This window comes from Cimex lectularius, unplaced genomic scaffold (genome assembly GCF_000648675.2).
Source record: "Cimex lectularius strain Harlan isolate CLEC.00 unplaced genomic scaffold, Clec_2.1 scaffold67, whole genome shotgun sequence".
NCBI classification, from domain to species: domain Eukaryota; kingdom Metazoa; phylum Arthropoda; class Insecta; order Hemiptera; family Cimicidae; genus Cimex; species Cimex lectularius.
This window is the reverse complement of record NW_019392738.1, coordinates 1,684,249-1,700,910: the sequence shown is the minus strand read 5'-3', so window position 1 is coordinate 1,700,910 and position 16,662 is coordinate 1,684,249. Positions and strand designations below refer to the sequence as shown.

At 33.0% G+C, this 16,662-nt stretch overlaps 1 protein-coding gene across 2 annotated transcripts in view; it reads right to left on the bottom strand.

The window, feature by feature from the left end:
* The window catches only part of LOC112126949 (cubilin-like), a 292,446-nt gene that overhangs the window by 114,344 nt on the left and 161,440 nt on the right, over positions 1-16,662 (bottom strand). The window contains exon 1 of one of the 2 annotated variants that reach the window (XM_024227044.1): positions 13,246-13,292. The exons of the other annotated variant lie outside the window; for it this stretch is intronic. Within the exon in view, the coding sequence (XP_024082812.1) occupies positions 13,246-13,288 (43 nt within the window). The 5' untranslated portion in view covers positions 13,289-13,292. Of the gene's footprint in view, positions 1-13,245; positions 13,293-16,662 lie in introns of those variants that run through there. 2 annotated transcript variants of the gene reach the window in all.

Genomic DNA, 16,662 nt, shown 5'->3' with positions numbered 1-16,662 from the left:
ACCATGGAGAATGATAAATCCCCATAGCATAAATAGGAAAATCTTCAAACATAATAGAGGTATGATATCTATGTCAATTTTCATAATCATAATTAAATAATCATGAAATGTATACGATCGACCCAGAGAAAAAAGTTGATACTGATGAAGGATCTTAAATAACAATTACTTGATCCTTTATCATCATAAATAAATATTCATGAAAAACGAATTACCGACCCATAGAATAAAGATGATAATGATGAAGGATTTTATATGACCTTTATGTCATTTTTCATCATCACAATTAAATAACCGTGAAGTATGAACGATCGAGTCACAGCATGAAGATAATACTGATGAAGGATAATATAAGACACATATATCAGTCTTCATCATCAAACCTAAATGACCATGGAGAATGATAAATCGACCCGTAACATAAATACAAAAATCGTCAAACATAATATACCTATTATCTTTAGTCAATTTTCATAATTATAATTCAATAATCATGAATTATGTACGATCGACCCAGAGAAAAAAGTTGACACTGATGAAGAATCGTAAATGACAATTACTTGATCCTTTATCATCTTAAATAAATAACCATAAAAAATGAATTACCAACCAATAGAATAAAGATGATAATGATGAAGGATTTTATATGACCTTTATGTCATTTTTCATCATCACAATTAAATAACCATGAAGTATGAACTATCGAGTCAGAGCATGAAGATAATACTGATGAAGGAAAATATATGACACATATATCATTCTTCATCATTCAAGTTAAATGACCATGGAGAATGATAAATCGACCCATAGCATAAATACGAAAATCTTCACACATAATATACCTATGATCTTTATGTCAATTTTCATAATTATAATTCAATAATCATGAATTATGTACGATCGTCCCGGAGAAAAAGTTGATATTGATGAAGGATCATAAATGATATTTACTTGATCCTTTATCATCATTATTAAATAACCATGAAAAATGAATTACCGGCCCACAGCATAAAGATGATAATGATGAAAGACTTTATATGACCTTTATGTCATTTTCGTCATCATATTTAAATAACCATGAAAAATTCACGACATAGATGAAAAATCATATATGACACTTATTTTATTATCGTCATTAAATGTACATGAAGAATGAATGCACGATCCACAGCAGTAAGATGAAACAATGAAGGATCGAATAACACTTATGTGATCCTTCACCATCATAATTAAATAAACTTTTCCCCCACTTAAAAAATAAAATAAAACTTTTATTCTAGATGTTTAGGAAAAACGCTAGAGAAGAAATAATACAAATTCAGGCCACTTTTAAAATAAATAAAAAATTAGATATCCATGAAGGTCCATAAGGTCAGATTCTTCTCCAGATAATGGACCATAAATGATTTTCATGTCATTTTTCATTATCACAATAAAATAACCATGAAGTGTGAATGATGGGCTCACAAAATAAACATAATGATGATGAAGGACCATATATGGTCCCTGCGTGACCCTTCATCGTCATTATTAAATGACCATTTTTCCCAATTTATTTCTTTTTGAAAAAATCTAAAAATTTTAGATTACCTATCTAAGGCAAGTAAAAACTAAAACATTTTCAATCCCTTGGTGGGCATTACCAACAGCAACAGAAAAAATCTCACGACATGAAGAAAACATACATGAAGAATCATATATGACACTTATTTCATTATCATCATTATATGACCATGAAAAATAAATGCCCGACACTCAGCAGTCAGATGAAACTAATGAAGGATCGTATAACACTTATGTTATCCTTCATTATCACAATTAAATAAACTTTTCCCCCACTTTTTATCCTAGATGTCTAGGAAAAACGCCCACTTTTAAAATAAATAAAAAAATTGGATAACCATGAAGAATGATAGACTCACAACATTAATATGATATTGATACAGGATCATATATGATCATTACGTCATTTTTCATTGTCACAATAAAATAACCATGAAGTATGAATGATGTGCTCACAACATAAATATAATGATGATGAAGGACCATATATGACCACTGTCTGGCCTTCATTATCATTATTCCATAAGGTCAGAAATTATTAAATCATCTTAATTAAATAACTTGTTCCCCACTTAAAAAAATAAAATAAAACTTTTATCCTAGATGTCTAGGAAAAACGTTAGAAAGGAAATAATACAAATCCAGCCCACTTTTATAAGAAATAAAAAAATTAGATAACCATGAAGAATGATGGACCCACATCATATTGTTATGATAATGATTTAGTATCATATATGATCTTTATGTCATTTTTCATTATCACAATAAAAAAACCATGAAGTATGAATGGGCCCACCACATAAATATAATAATGATGATGGACCATAATCACCCATATGTGACACTTCATTATCATTATTAAATAACCACTTTTCCCAATTTATTTCTTTTTTTTTTAATCTAAAAACTTTAGGTTATATATCAAAGCAAAATCTAAAACATTTTCGACCCCTTGGTGGGCATTACCCGCAACGACAGAAAAATTCTCATGCAAGGTTAAAACCGTAAGCACAAGTAATTAATTATTAAAAATTATTTTCATTGTTAAATAGTTGATATAATCGTTAAAAAATCAAAGTTGAACCACAAACGCGAACAGATAAGAACGATTTGGTTTCTAAAATGGGTCTACTCAACGGAAGATAACGGGGCGGAACTTTGCGGGCCACAGCTGTGAGAGGACCGTATATTTCGTGTTAAACTGTCTTGTGCGAACGTTTCACGTTTCAACAGCTTTCTGTTCTCTTTGAAACGAGCCCAGACAAAAATGCGCAATGTATCTCGCGGTTAAATGGTGTAAATTATCATGTTTTTTAGAAAGTTATCATTACCTAACGCGAATATATATCAACAACAAAAAAACACAAAAGGAACAATGAAGTTCATTTACCATTTTAAAAAATTTAAAAACTAATTATTTATCAATGTTCTTACTTTCTTATATAGTAAACTAAATTTCGTTAAATTTTTGTATTAAATTTATGTGGTCGTTTATATTTTAAATTAAAATTCTTTAAGGGGATAAATTTCTCGAAGAAGAAATTACGCAGAATTTATGTTCTCTTCACCCCTGCTATTTTGCATTATCAGGGAGGGAACATCAAGGTTAGGCTTTCTTTAAATCCATTTATAAGTACGTCAGCGTCAATTTATACCAGGTCACGTGCTAGGTAGGGAAATAAATCAGGAGGCCTAATGTAGGGGCCCATCGCTATTAGTCTTTACTTGCGATGTAATTGGATTGAAGTGGATCGAAGGTGTTGCCCGACCTTTCATTAATACCCTCTCCGACTTTTCTGCGTTTTATTTTCGCCTCTAATGTACCACTCCACATGTCCTCCCATACAAAGAAAACCCACCACGCCCAGCGACAATTTCTCTTTAATTTCCTCCGGCCGGGAGTTCTTAACTGAGATCTAACAATAGAAGATAATGTTCAGAACAAAATGAACAAATAAATAAAAAGTAATTTATATACGATAACAATTTTAAAAATTGCAATTTTTGTACGTACTTTTAAAAACGTCTTAATATTTAAGTGCAATCACTCCCATAATACAATTTGAAAAAAATCGACTTCAGGTTCACGAAAATAAAAAGTAAGGAACGAGACAAAATTGGGCAAAATAAAACATTCTTTGGATTTCCTCCTTAAACTATAATTAATAGCTAAACTACACTGACCATAAAAAAGCGGCCACGTGGTTTTGCTCGAAAAATGGCCTATTTCGAAATTCATATTTTCTCAGCGTTTTATGTCATAGACCCGATCTAGGTCAAATTAAAAAAAAAAGTTTTACTCTGAACAAGATGGCTTTATTAAATGTTTTGCTAGTTTCAGTCATTTCAGAATAAATACAAAATTGTGTAATATGTCAATTTTTGCATGTTTTACAAAAACTTCAAGTTGAGCTGTGGAAACCAGAAATCGTCCGAAATTTCTGAACCATATTCCAGTTATTTGCGATTTTTAAGCAAAAAACGTGGTTTTTTATGTGCTCATTGAAAAAACCAATCTCTCTCACTCTCTCTCTTTTTCCCTCTCTCTCTTTCATACTCTCTCTCTCTTTCTCACACTCTCTCCCTTCCTCCCACTCTCTCTTTCTTTCTCTCACTCTCTCTCCCTTTCCCTTTCTCTCTCTATCACCCTGTCCCTCTCTCTCTCTCTCTTTTTCTCTTTCTCTCACTCTCTCCCTCCCTTCCTCTCTCTCTTTCTTCCTCTTCTCTCTCTCCCTTTCCCTTTCTCTCTCTATCTCCCTGTCCCTCTCTCTCTCTCCCTTTCTCTTTCTCTCACTCACCCTACTACCCCATTCTCCCACTCCCTCTTTTTTTCTCTCCCTCTCCGTCTCCCTCTTTCCCTCACTCTCTCTCTCTTTCTTCCTCTCACTCTCTTTCTCTTTCCCTTTCTCTATCTATATCCCTGCCCCTCTCTCTCTCTCCCTTTCTATTTCTTTTTCTCTCTCTTTCTCACTCTTTCTCATTATCTCACTTACCCTCCCACGCTGTCTCTCGCCCTCTTTTTTCTCTCTCTCCCCGTCTCCCTCTTTCCCTCACTCTCTTTCTCTTACTCTTTCTCTCACTCTCTCCCTCCCACCCTCTCTCTCTTTCTTCCTCCCACTCTCTCTCCCTTTCCCTTTCTCTCTTTATATCCGTGTCCCTCTCTCTCCCTTTCTCTTTCTCTTTCTCTCTCACACTCTTTCTCTTGTCTCCCGCTCTCTCCCTCCCCCTTTCTCACACCTTCTTTTTTTCTTTCTCTCTCCTTCTCGCTCTTTCCCTCACTCTCTCTTTCTCTCACTCTCTCTCTCTCTCCCTCCCCCTCTCTCCCTCTCCTCCCTCCTTCCATCTCTCTCACTCTTTCTCTTTTTCTCTCTCACTCTCTCTTTCTCTCTCTCTCTCCCTGTCCCTCTATCTCTCCCTTTCTCTTTCTCTTTCTCTTTCTCTCTCTCACTCTTTCTCTTTGTCTCACTCTCTCTCTCTCTTACCCATCTCTCTCTCACCCACTTTCTTTCTCTCTCTCTCCATTTCATTCTTTCTCCCTCTCTCTCCCTCTTTCCCTCACTCTATTTCTCTCACTCTCTCTCTCTCTCGCTCCCTCTCCCCTCTTTCCTCCTCTCTTTTTCTCTCTCACTTTCTCCCTCTCTCTCTCTCTCTCTCTATTTATTAATCAAAGCTACTCTACAAGACCTGTGAAATGGTAAAGAAAAGTTGACTATACGTAATGAGGTAAAGAAGTGGTTATTAACAGCAGAAGCATTCTGCATCTCAAAAGGTCGAAGTAAGTAAAAATGAGAATTGTCGCTTCCCTAGTAATATTTTAAAGTCTTCAGAACAAAAGTTGTAGAGCCTAAAATTTGCGAAAACATGTCGGTTCAAAATGTATTATTTTTGAAAATCGGGAAAGAGAGTGATCGATTTTTTCCATGAGTACATAAAAAACGCTTTTAGGCCAAAAATTCGAATAAGTCGAAAACGGTTTAAAAACCGGGCAAAATGGAAGGTAACCAGCTAAAAGTTTATTGAAATTTCTTATCGATTCCTAAACGGCGTTGCTCCAGGGCAATTTTCTGGCTCACAGAACAACTTGAAATTTTCGTAAAAGGTGCAAAAATGGAAATGTTCCAGAATTTTGGAATTTTCTATTAAATGAGCTAGGAAAACGTTTTTATAAACCATCAACGTAAAATTTTCTAAAAAATGAAATCTTGGGCAAGTGTGACTTTAAAGGCTGAGAAAATATACACGACCAAAGTTAGCCATTTTTTCGTGCAAACCCCAGGTGGTCTTTTTTTATAGGCAGTATCTAATAAAACGTTCCATTAATCAACGAATAAAACTATTTTAGTACTTCAAATTTTTCCACTTAAACTTGACAAAATTCTGTTTTTCATTTGTGTTTTATTAGAGAACTCACTTTAATCGCTTACTGTTTACATTATTAAAGCTAGTTTCCCAGTCAAACCTGCCTTCTGACAAAATTATTTCAAGCCCTGACTTATCATCTAGACAAGAGCGTGACTGTTTTGCGAGCTCCTGTTATTATGCAAATTATTTAAAATGAGCTTTTTGTGAGATTCCATGAAGTCCTGTACGGGGAAAGAATTATTGCAAACCCAGGTTCATCTTGCAGATAAGTGCTTGAGAATTTTGCGAGATCCTGATTTTACGCAAATTTTACGAAATGAGTTTCTCATGAGATTTAGCGAGCTCCTGAGCACAGAGAGAATTATTTAAAGTCCAACTTCAACTTCTAAACAAGAGCGTGACAGTTTTGCGAGCTCTTGTCATTACGAAAATTGTTTAAAAGGAGGTTTGTGTGACATTGCAAGGCCTGCTGTAGATGGACGGAATTATTTCAATCCCTAGTTTCTTTTCGTAAGAAGAAATTCACAGTTTACCGAGACCTTCTTTTTTTAATCAAGTTGTCCAAAACGAGCTTTTATCCGAGCTCCTGTAATTATGCGAATTAATTAAAATGCTCTTCTCGTGATGTTCCGAGAGCTCCTCTGTCCCGACAAGATTATTTCTGCCATTACATGTCCTAAACCTGATGGTTTTAGAAGCTCCTTATGAGAGGAAAATCTTTTACCAAGGAGGAGGTTGACTTCGATTCGGTTATTTCTGGCAGGATTAATTCAAATACAAATTCAATTCCTTTGACAAATACATATGGGCTAGTTTGTGCAAAAGAAATTTGTTCTACATTTTGATTTATCTGTTAGTTTATTTGTCGGCTTTCCAAGATTCTTTAACTGCACAAATTGTTAAAATGAATCTTCATTTGAGATTTCCTGAGCTTTTAAATATAGCTTAAAAAAATTTAAGTTCTAGTTCATCTTTTTATGCTTAGGGCAATAAAGAAAAAAGAAAGCTCGTTCCTTTCAACCGAAGGAATTAGAAAAATGTTTGGTTCGTTAAAGTTAAAATATTATTATAATTATGACGTCATTGATTCAAACGCTGATACAATGTTTGTTAGACACAAAAAAAATGATTCTATATACTGAAACAATACTGATGTTTAAATAAGCTGTATGAGAAAACATTTAAGGGTTCTTTTTTTTTCAAACACATAATGGAGGAAAGGAAAAAGGAATTGCCATAACTACCGACAATATTGGGTCTTGATCATTGATGCGTGGGAATGAATTGACCATTTTCAAGAAATACCCATGAAAAATATATCCAAACTTATTTTACTCTTGTAAAAAACAATATAAACAACTGTTTTTACGAAATCCTCAGTAGATAGACGGCCGATCCATTTGTCGACTTAGCAACAAACAATAAGACAAAAAGGACTTAGGTTTAAAAAAAATCAGTCTACGTTTCCAAACCCGTCCCAGCTGAAAGAAGAGAGTGACGCTGGTGAGTTGCCAAAGGTGTGCACATAACAAGCCGACTGGCAAACGGCCCGAGCGTTTTTCCTCGCTTTTATGGTCATAGCTTATCTAATGTTTTTAAAACCTGCAAGTCAAGTATACCATTAAATTAATTCCGACTTACTTTATTTAAGTATATTTTACCGTAAAAAATTAACTTGGTGAATAAATAAATGATATTTGCATGTTTTAATTTTTTATTTATCAAAATATTCTCAATAATTTAATAAAAAATTATATAGAATTACTAAAGTAGTTAAAGCACTACTAAAGCAAGCAAATCAATATGAAAATATCTATAATCAAAAAATTATTTTTACTTACATGACATTTTATTGACGCCTTATTTTGACAAAGTATCCTATGAAAATAATAACAGCCATCCTGATGCAAAATAGGTTATTTTTTATTTTTATTATTTTTAAATTTTAGATTTGATTGTGTACAGAAATGATAAAGTTTAAGATAGAAAAGAAATCACGGCGCATTGATTATACACTTTGGCATTGTTTAACAGTATTGCTGGTTTAGCCTATTAATTTCTTTAGCGCAATAAAATCAATATTAAAATATCTATCATCAAAAAATTAGTCATTCTTTTGAGTATTTATTGTTATTATTATTTGTTTACAAATAGATAATAAATATTCTATCTAATAATTTTTATAATTATTAAAACATGACATTTTATTGACGCCTTATTTCGACAAGGTATCCTATGAAAATTATAACAGCCATACTATTGCGAAATAGGTTATTTTTATTATTTTTCATTATTTTAAAATTTTAGATTTGATTGTGTACAGAAATTGTAAAATTTAAGATAGAAAAAAATCACGGCGCTTTGATTATACACTTCCGCATTGTTTAACAGTTTTGCTGGTTTAGCCTATTGCCAGAGCCTTCTTTTTTTAACATTCTTTTGTAACTTGCATTCGAAATTAATTATGAGAAATTTAAAAAAGTAATTAATTTTTCTACCTGTTATTAAATATTTCTTAAAGTTCAGTGAGATTTCATAAACTTTTGTGTGCAGAAAAATTTTTCCAAACCTTAGGTCATTTTCTTAAGAAGAAATTGATTTTTACACTAGGTCCTGGTTAGGATGGAACGAAAGGTATGAAACTTTTGGAATCGCGAAAGGATCACTTCGTTGACAAAATTAAAGTTCATTTCGTTGTAGATAGTGAAATGAAGGAGGAATTTTGACGATTTTTCTGAAGACTATTAATTGGAAGGATTATATGCGCTGGATGTTGGACGGGTTGGAAGGACCCGACCGTTCCATTCCGCATGTCTAAAGCGGTCACAGTAAAGTCTTGTATAAGGTGAGCTTACAGTTGACGGTCAAAACGTATTTCGGTTCTTGAAGTCTCTGTGTAATTGTCCAAGTCTTCTATTAAGTTATTTCCTCACAAGTGTTCTCTGCTCTATCACGTAGTATTGTGCAATAAAATAGAGGAGACGGCTGAATAAAGAAAAATGTACTGAGTGTACGTACACATTGAAAACATTCTTACCATCCAATGTACATTCCCAACAAAAAGATTCTAACTACTGCTCAAGTCAAATACCTAGAACTATACAGAGAGAGTATACTGATGTGGTAGAGCAGACAAAACTTATGAGGAAATACCTTAACAGAAGACTTAGACAATTACATAGACTTCAAGAACCAAAATCCCTCTTGACCGTAAACCCTAAACTAACCTTATACAAGATTTTACTGCGACCGCTTTGGACATGCGTAATGGAACGGTCGGGTTCTGCCAACATCCAGCGCATCGAATACTTCCAATTAAAAGTCTTCAGAAAAGTCGTCTCCGCTATTTCACTATATACAACCATATGCACATTCATTTTGTCAACGAAGTGATCCGTTCCTGATTCCAAAAGTTTCATACCTCTCTTTCCATCCTAACCCTACTGTTCGAGCAAAATCCCCATCCCGAGAATTTGCCTGGTCGCCTTAATCCACATTGGCCAAGTGACCACCTTGATCTTAAACGTTCATACTAATTTCCAGCATTTGCTGGGTTCTCATATGTGACCTCCGAGTGCAGCGCTGGCCTAATGTTATTGCTATGATGGTGTAAAAACGCCGTACTAGATATTGGCTACAAATAAGTAAAATAAGGACCTAGCGGAATTATCAATTTCTTCTTAAGAAAATGAACTAGCGTTTAGATTATTCTTTTCTGCACACAAGAGTTTTTGAAATCTCATGTGAACTTTAAGAAATATCTAATAACAGGTAGAACAATTAATGCATTTCTTTAAATTTCTCTTAAGTAATCACGAATGCAATTTACAAAAGAATTTTTAGAAAAAGAAGGCTTTGCCAATAGGCTAAACCAGCAATACTGTTAAACAATGCCAAAGTGTATAATCAAAGCGCCGTGTTTTCTTTTCTATCTTAAACTTTATCGTTTCTGTACACAATCAAATCTAAAATTTAAAAACAATTAAAAAAAATAAAACACCTATTTCGTATCAGTATGGCAGTTATTATTTTCATAGAATACTTTGTCAAAATAAGGTGTTTCTGGATGGTTGAGATGATGGTATTGGGCTGAGCAAATCAGCAGTATGTATAATATAAAGCGTGGGACCAAGAATGTTCCTTTGAGAGACGCCGGCATTTATCGATCTGATTTTCAAAAATACGTTGCCGCACCTCACTCTGATTTGAGTTAAGTAGGATTTCAGGACAAGCCGGACAAGATAAGGATAGGAATAGGTAGGAGGTATATGTTTATAAAGCATACCCAGGCCCAAAATGCTTGTCCTCCATCTGAGACCGCATCCAACCAAATTAATGAATGTGTAAAAAATTAAGAGCTAATTTATTTAACATTGTTGTTGCATTTTGTGAGATATTGTTCAGGTGTATATTGTAGCGATTTTTCCAAAATTCTATGTACTATTAAGATCTGTGAAAAAAGGCATTTTTTTATTTTATTGATCTAAAAGTACTGTACGTTTCCAGTACGAATTTAAATTTTTTATAAAGTTGCAAACGATTTATCTTGTCTTTTGATTACCCATAAATTTGACAATTCAAATGATATTTTGAAGACAGGGTAATAAGAAAACGGGTATGTAAACAGAGAGAAAACAGCTATAAGCAAATAAGCAGTAATCTGATTAAGTCAAGACTCAAAGTGGATCCAATCTCGTTATTTAAACCACAAAATGAAACCCTTAATTATTTATAATGCGAATAGCTTCGGTTGAGAACGATGAATAATAAAGGATTTGTTTCAGCAAACCGGCAATGTTATTTTCTGCCCTTCTCACCCGTGATCGCGCTGAGAAAAATACTCCGTTCATAATCCCGAAAACAGTTCGGCTAAGTCGAGAGTGAATTTTATTACGGGTTCATCCGTGTAATCTATTATTGAAAGGTTTTCGGTAAACTTTGAGCCATTTGGTGAAAACTGGAAATCCAGTTGAACACGGAATCATTAATTATGTCATCTGGGAAAGTTTCCTTGGCTTACTTTGTAAATATTTCCGACTATTAATTATTCGTATTTAGTAAACGGACATTAAATTAACTGTGAGAAAGTGATCAATTCTACAGCTCGCATTGCTTTTTGAATATTCAAGACAACTAGGGTAACAAAAGTTTAGAAAGATTTCCGAAAATAATAAATCATTTTTTACCATACATGTATGGACGCCAAAAAAGAGTATACTTTTATTCCCTATAGGTGACTGTTATCAAGCATAAAATAACGGTCGAGCCTCTCAATTATAGAAGGCTTGACGTTTGTCAGGGTCATGATTAACTGATTGACTCAATAATCCCCTGAAATTCTCTCTTATCCCTGAGGCCTGGCCTACGGATTGTTCTAAAGAAAAAATAAACAGAGTAAGGTGGACATCCGTGTAGCAAAGTGCCTTTTAATTGATTAAGGATAGGATAAGTTCCATTACTTTATTAGCTCTCAATATTTTTCTTTTAGCCTTGCACATTACCTTTGCCTCCTTATAAAGTATTTAATTAATTTGGAAACTCATTCCAAACATAAAATAGTAATTTTAATCAATGGTAAATTTTGTTTAATAAACCTTTTAAAAAAAGGGAATTGATTTTTTTTAACCCTGGTTTAAAAAAGGGACCCTTGTCACACGTTAATAGGCAAAGTTTTGATGTATCGTCGGATCTATGCCTAGTGTACAGATCGCATTTCTGGTACCGCAGGTCTTTTTGGTATTTTTAGTGTAATAGTGTTTATGTGAATTTTTGTCGTGTCTGAATTGTGTTTAATGAAAATTTATTGAAAAGAATGTAATGAATGAATTGAAGAGGTTATTTAACCGCACCCCGAGTAATATGAGTGTGCGTCGTCTGGGCAGTAAAGTAAGTTGTTAAGGAAAATGGAGCGGGTTCAAACCTCCCCGAGGAAATTGGATTACTCTGGTGGAGTGAATATAACAAACTATTTATGTTTTTAACAGTTGTTGTGTTTATGTTAATTTATTGTACTCTATGTAATTTTTTTATGGCAAGAGGAATGGGGTAAGTTAAGCCCTCTTAAAGCGGCCGCTGGTTGCGGGGTGGTCGGCTCTCTCCTGGTGGGATTTCCGGTGACTGACCAGTGCTCTGTTTTTGGTGTGTTTAAGCCCCTGCTGTGTAAGGGTGTGAATGGCCTGGCACACACACATCCTTTGGAGGCAGTCAGACTTCGTTAATAACTAACACGGAAAGAAAATTTTAATTTTAAAAATAATTGGGGAGAAGCACTGGCTTTCATGGGGATGCCGTGCCGTGGGTCGGGAGGGCTGTCCCTGTTTCTGGTGGTTCGCGGAGCAAAAAAGAAAAAACTTAACCCTCGCAAAGAAAAAAGAAGATAGAGTACTATGGGGACGGGTACTATATATTATATATTATATATACGTGCGTGTATTATTTATATATATATATATATATATATAAATTGAAAATAATTATAATTAGTTGAACAATATTCATGCACTTATAAATTAGTTGTGTATTATGCAATTGAATTGTTTTATTATAATGTTAATAATTACAATATTAAAATTCTGTAAAGTCATTAGATTTCGAGGTCCGATTTACCAACTAACATCTTTCAATTAATTAATCTTTATGTAAGGTATTGGTTGAGATCAAAAAGTCAGTGTCATGAGGGGGATTCGAACCGACGACCTTCGGCTAGATACGCCGCAACTCTACCACTTGAACAATTGTAACTTCGATCCACTAGGACCACTGACGTTTTATCTCAAGCAACACTTTAGAAAGAATAATAATTTGACTGGAAGATGTAACTTGGTCAACTGACTACGAAAACGTAGATGGATTAATATTTAAAAATTAAAAGAAGTATCACTTCACGAAACAGCTCCCCGTGGCCACTTCATAAGTCGCTGAGAATCCGATTATACGACATTTGAAAAATGGCAAAAAGAACGGAAAATGCGAAAAGTGGGTTGAGATGAGAAGTTAGTGCCCGAGTGGATCAAAGTCACGATAGCTCGAGTGGTAAAGCAACGGCGTATTTAGCCGAAGATCGTGAGGTCGAATCCCGCTCGTGACACTGGCTTTTTTATATTAACCAACAATAAAAGATGTAACTTGGTCAATTGACTACGAAAATGTAAGTGGATTAATATTTAAAATTCATAATGTTAACAAATTTAATAGGCAAAACAACATTAAACTGACCGGGTTCAATAAAACAATGTTTAATTATATTTTAAATATTATATGTGTTCAGTGATCATAATTAAATTATATAATTATTTCAAATAATTATGCTTATCTACTTACTTTCATCTAACGTCTTAGCTGGTTCCAATCCCGCTCGTGACATTAACTTTTTCATCTCAACCAAGACCTTACGTAAGAAGTATAATTAATTGAAATTTTACATAATTTATAATTTGTTAAATTTAGGGACCGTTACTTGTTTATTTGGAGGTCGTAAGATGCGATCTGGTGTGACGTAGGTGTTAGAAAAATATTTTCTTTATCGTGCCAACGTTTCGATCTTTATTGAGATCATCTTCAGTGCCTGGGATTTATAAACATTGTTTAAATTTTACAAATACATGTAGGATGTGAAAAAAATATGATTTTATACAACGCGAAAAAATGTTGGATTAAAAGAATGAATTTATAAAATGCAAAAAAATGTTAGATAAAAAATATGAATTTGTACAATGCTAGAAAGTTTTTTGATTAAAAAGAATGAATTTATAAAATGCTACAAAATTTATAGATATTTAAAAAATGAATTTATACAGTGCTAGAAAACTTTAGATTTAAAAATAGAAATGAATTTATACAATGCTAGAAAATTTTAGATATAAAAAAAATGAATTTATACAGTTATAGAAAATTTTAGATTTAAAAATAGGGATGAATTCATACAATGCTAGAAAATTTTAGATGTTACAAAAATGAATTTATACAGTGATAGAAAATTTTAGATTTAAAAATAGAAATGAATTTCTACAATGCTAGAAAATTTGAGATATTAAAAAAATGAATTTATAGTGATAGAAAATTTAAGATTTAAAAATAGAAATTAATTTATACAATGCTAGAAAATTTTAGATATTAAAAAAATGAATTTATACAGTTATAGAAAATTTTAGATTTAAAAATATGAATGAATTTATACAATGCTAGAAAATTTTAGATATAAAAAAATGAATTTATACAGTGATAGAAAATTTTAGATTTAAAAATAGAAATTAATTTATACAATGCTAGAAAATTTTAGATATTAAAAAAATGAATTTATACAGTGATAGAAAATTTTAGATTTAAAAATAGAAATTAATTTATACAATGCTAGAAAATTTTAGATATTAAAAAAATGAATTTATACAATGGTAGAAAATTTTAGATTCAATCAAAGTATTTGTACTCATTCAAAGTGTTTATTTTCTGTATAGATGTGTCATTTTTGTGAGCCGTGTTGTGCACTGCCAGTAAGGTATTGATGTTTTATGTACATATATGTTGGATTTTGAAGGGGCGGGGAGGGGAGTCGGTATAGAAAGACATTTTTATATGAGGAGTCGGCTTCTTTGAGGTGAAAGGACAGAACCGACAATAAGAAAAACGTGGGTAATGGTTCGGCCTGATTACATTTTTAGGAAGATATAGACGGGAATAATTAGGAAAAGTAGAGCCAAATTGTTAAAAAAATTAGACTATGTAGAAATGTTTGATGTGTGGAATGTGATGATTGTTTTATATGTTGTATTATATGTTTTGTGAGATGTGATGATGATATATGTATGTTATTGATATTGAATTTGATTAATGATATTAGCTTAGCTGCGACTGAATTTACATGTATCTGTTCTGTAATTGATGCTGTGTTTATCCATGTTGATGTAATATCCAAATTAATATATGATCTCAATAAACATCGAAAAGTTGGCACGATAAAGAAAATGTTGTTCTAAAATTATTCAGAAATCGTGAGAGGCGGTCTGGTGTGATGTATGTTTCGGAAAAACATTTTCTTTATCGTGCCAACGTTTCGATCTTTATTGAGATCATCTTCAGTGCTCAAAGTGTTTGTCTTCTGTGTAATTGTGCCATTCTTGCGTGTCGTGTTGAGAATTGTTCTAAAACCTACGTCACACCAGATCGCATCTCACGATCTCCAAATAATAATAATTTATAATTCTTAAGTACACTTTCCTGTAAAAAAAATCATTCCACATAAAATAACTGTTCACTTGGAACACTTTTCTACATTCTGATGGTTTGGCTTAGTGCCTAGTTGTACGGGCGTCGGGCAAGCTACATGCCGGTAGTTTGTTTTCGTTACACCATTCCTGCCTATAGAAATCTTTACATCAACGAAACCAATTCCATAATTTTTGCCACTATATTGCATCAGTAGTTTTGCTACTATAACCGATAATTTTTGCAACTATAGGGTGTTAGCGTAGTTTTTGCGTCAATTGACTGTTAGCGCCGCCGAATCGGCATTTGACAGTCGCGGGAAATCTATATCATACCGGGAGCAGATGGTCCGAGCTCGACTGGACAGGTGACAGCTAAGAAACCAGATCTGAAAATGGACACAAATTCATAAAATCTTTCTTTTTTTTTTTTTGTAAATCCTGCCGTCGATATGCTTTATATGTCCATTTTATATTCTCTAACCGGCGGCACTGATACAGACAAAGTGTGAAAGTTTCATCGAAATCGGTTCAGTAGATTTTGTTTTTCCCATTATCACACATACGAACATTCACTTATACAAGATGTTCAGCTACTCGTGTTACAAATTTTTCCAGTTGATTCTACATTCAAAATGGAACCAAAAATTCCTAATTAACTATGTCCGAATATTAGCAGTTTCGGCGTTAGTCCACTTTATCTGATTTTTTTAAGATTTCACAACATTGGCTTCGAATAAATCATGATAACTCCAAAACTAAAAGGTTTTGGACAAATCCGTTGAGACCATTGAAAATTAGGTTAACTTTCCAATAAAATGTGATCAATACTAAACTTGTATACATTGGTAAAATAAGCATTTTACCAGCCAGAACTTTGGGAAAAAAAATTTAAGGTTGAAAACTTACTATGATGATTCTGAACTACTATTTCCAAACCTAGAGACAAGAAAATTTCAGAAAACGTACTCCATTTAATACCGTTTTAAGTGGTGCAATTGCTTTTTTAATTACATTTTTCAAAGAAGAAGAAATTGATGAAGGAAATGAAAAACCCTGGTTGAAGGATTGGTAAGGTGGAACGATTAATAATAATAAGAAATAAAAAACTTAAGAAAATTTTGAATGGATTTATTAAACTTTTTTTAATATTTCGATTCTAAATGCTCCCCATCCTCCGTAATGTATTTTCTATGGGCTGCCATTGCATTAAACCCGGAAAACCTGTACATAAGATGTATATCAGCTTCATCAGCAAAAGTAGTCACAAGATATCACATAGATAACTAAAAATATTTTGGATCTTAAAACTCTCTTATTACGGAGAATAATGCAATAATCATTTAATCAAAATTGCAGTCGTGTTGCTAAATCAGTCAAAATTTGCACTATTTCGGTTTCGAACCCAAATTTTAAAAAAGTAATAATTTCTTTCAAATTTCCTTAAGTATTTTTTTTACACCTTAACAATCCTTCAACCACGGTTTTATCTTTTCCTTGATCAATTTCTTCATCCTTACAAAAAGTAAAGAAAAAA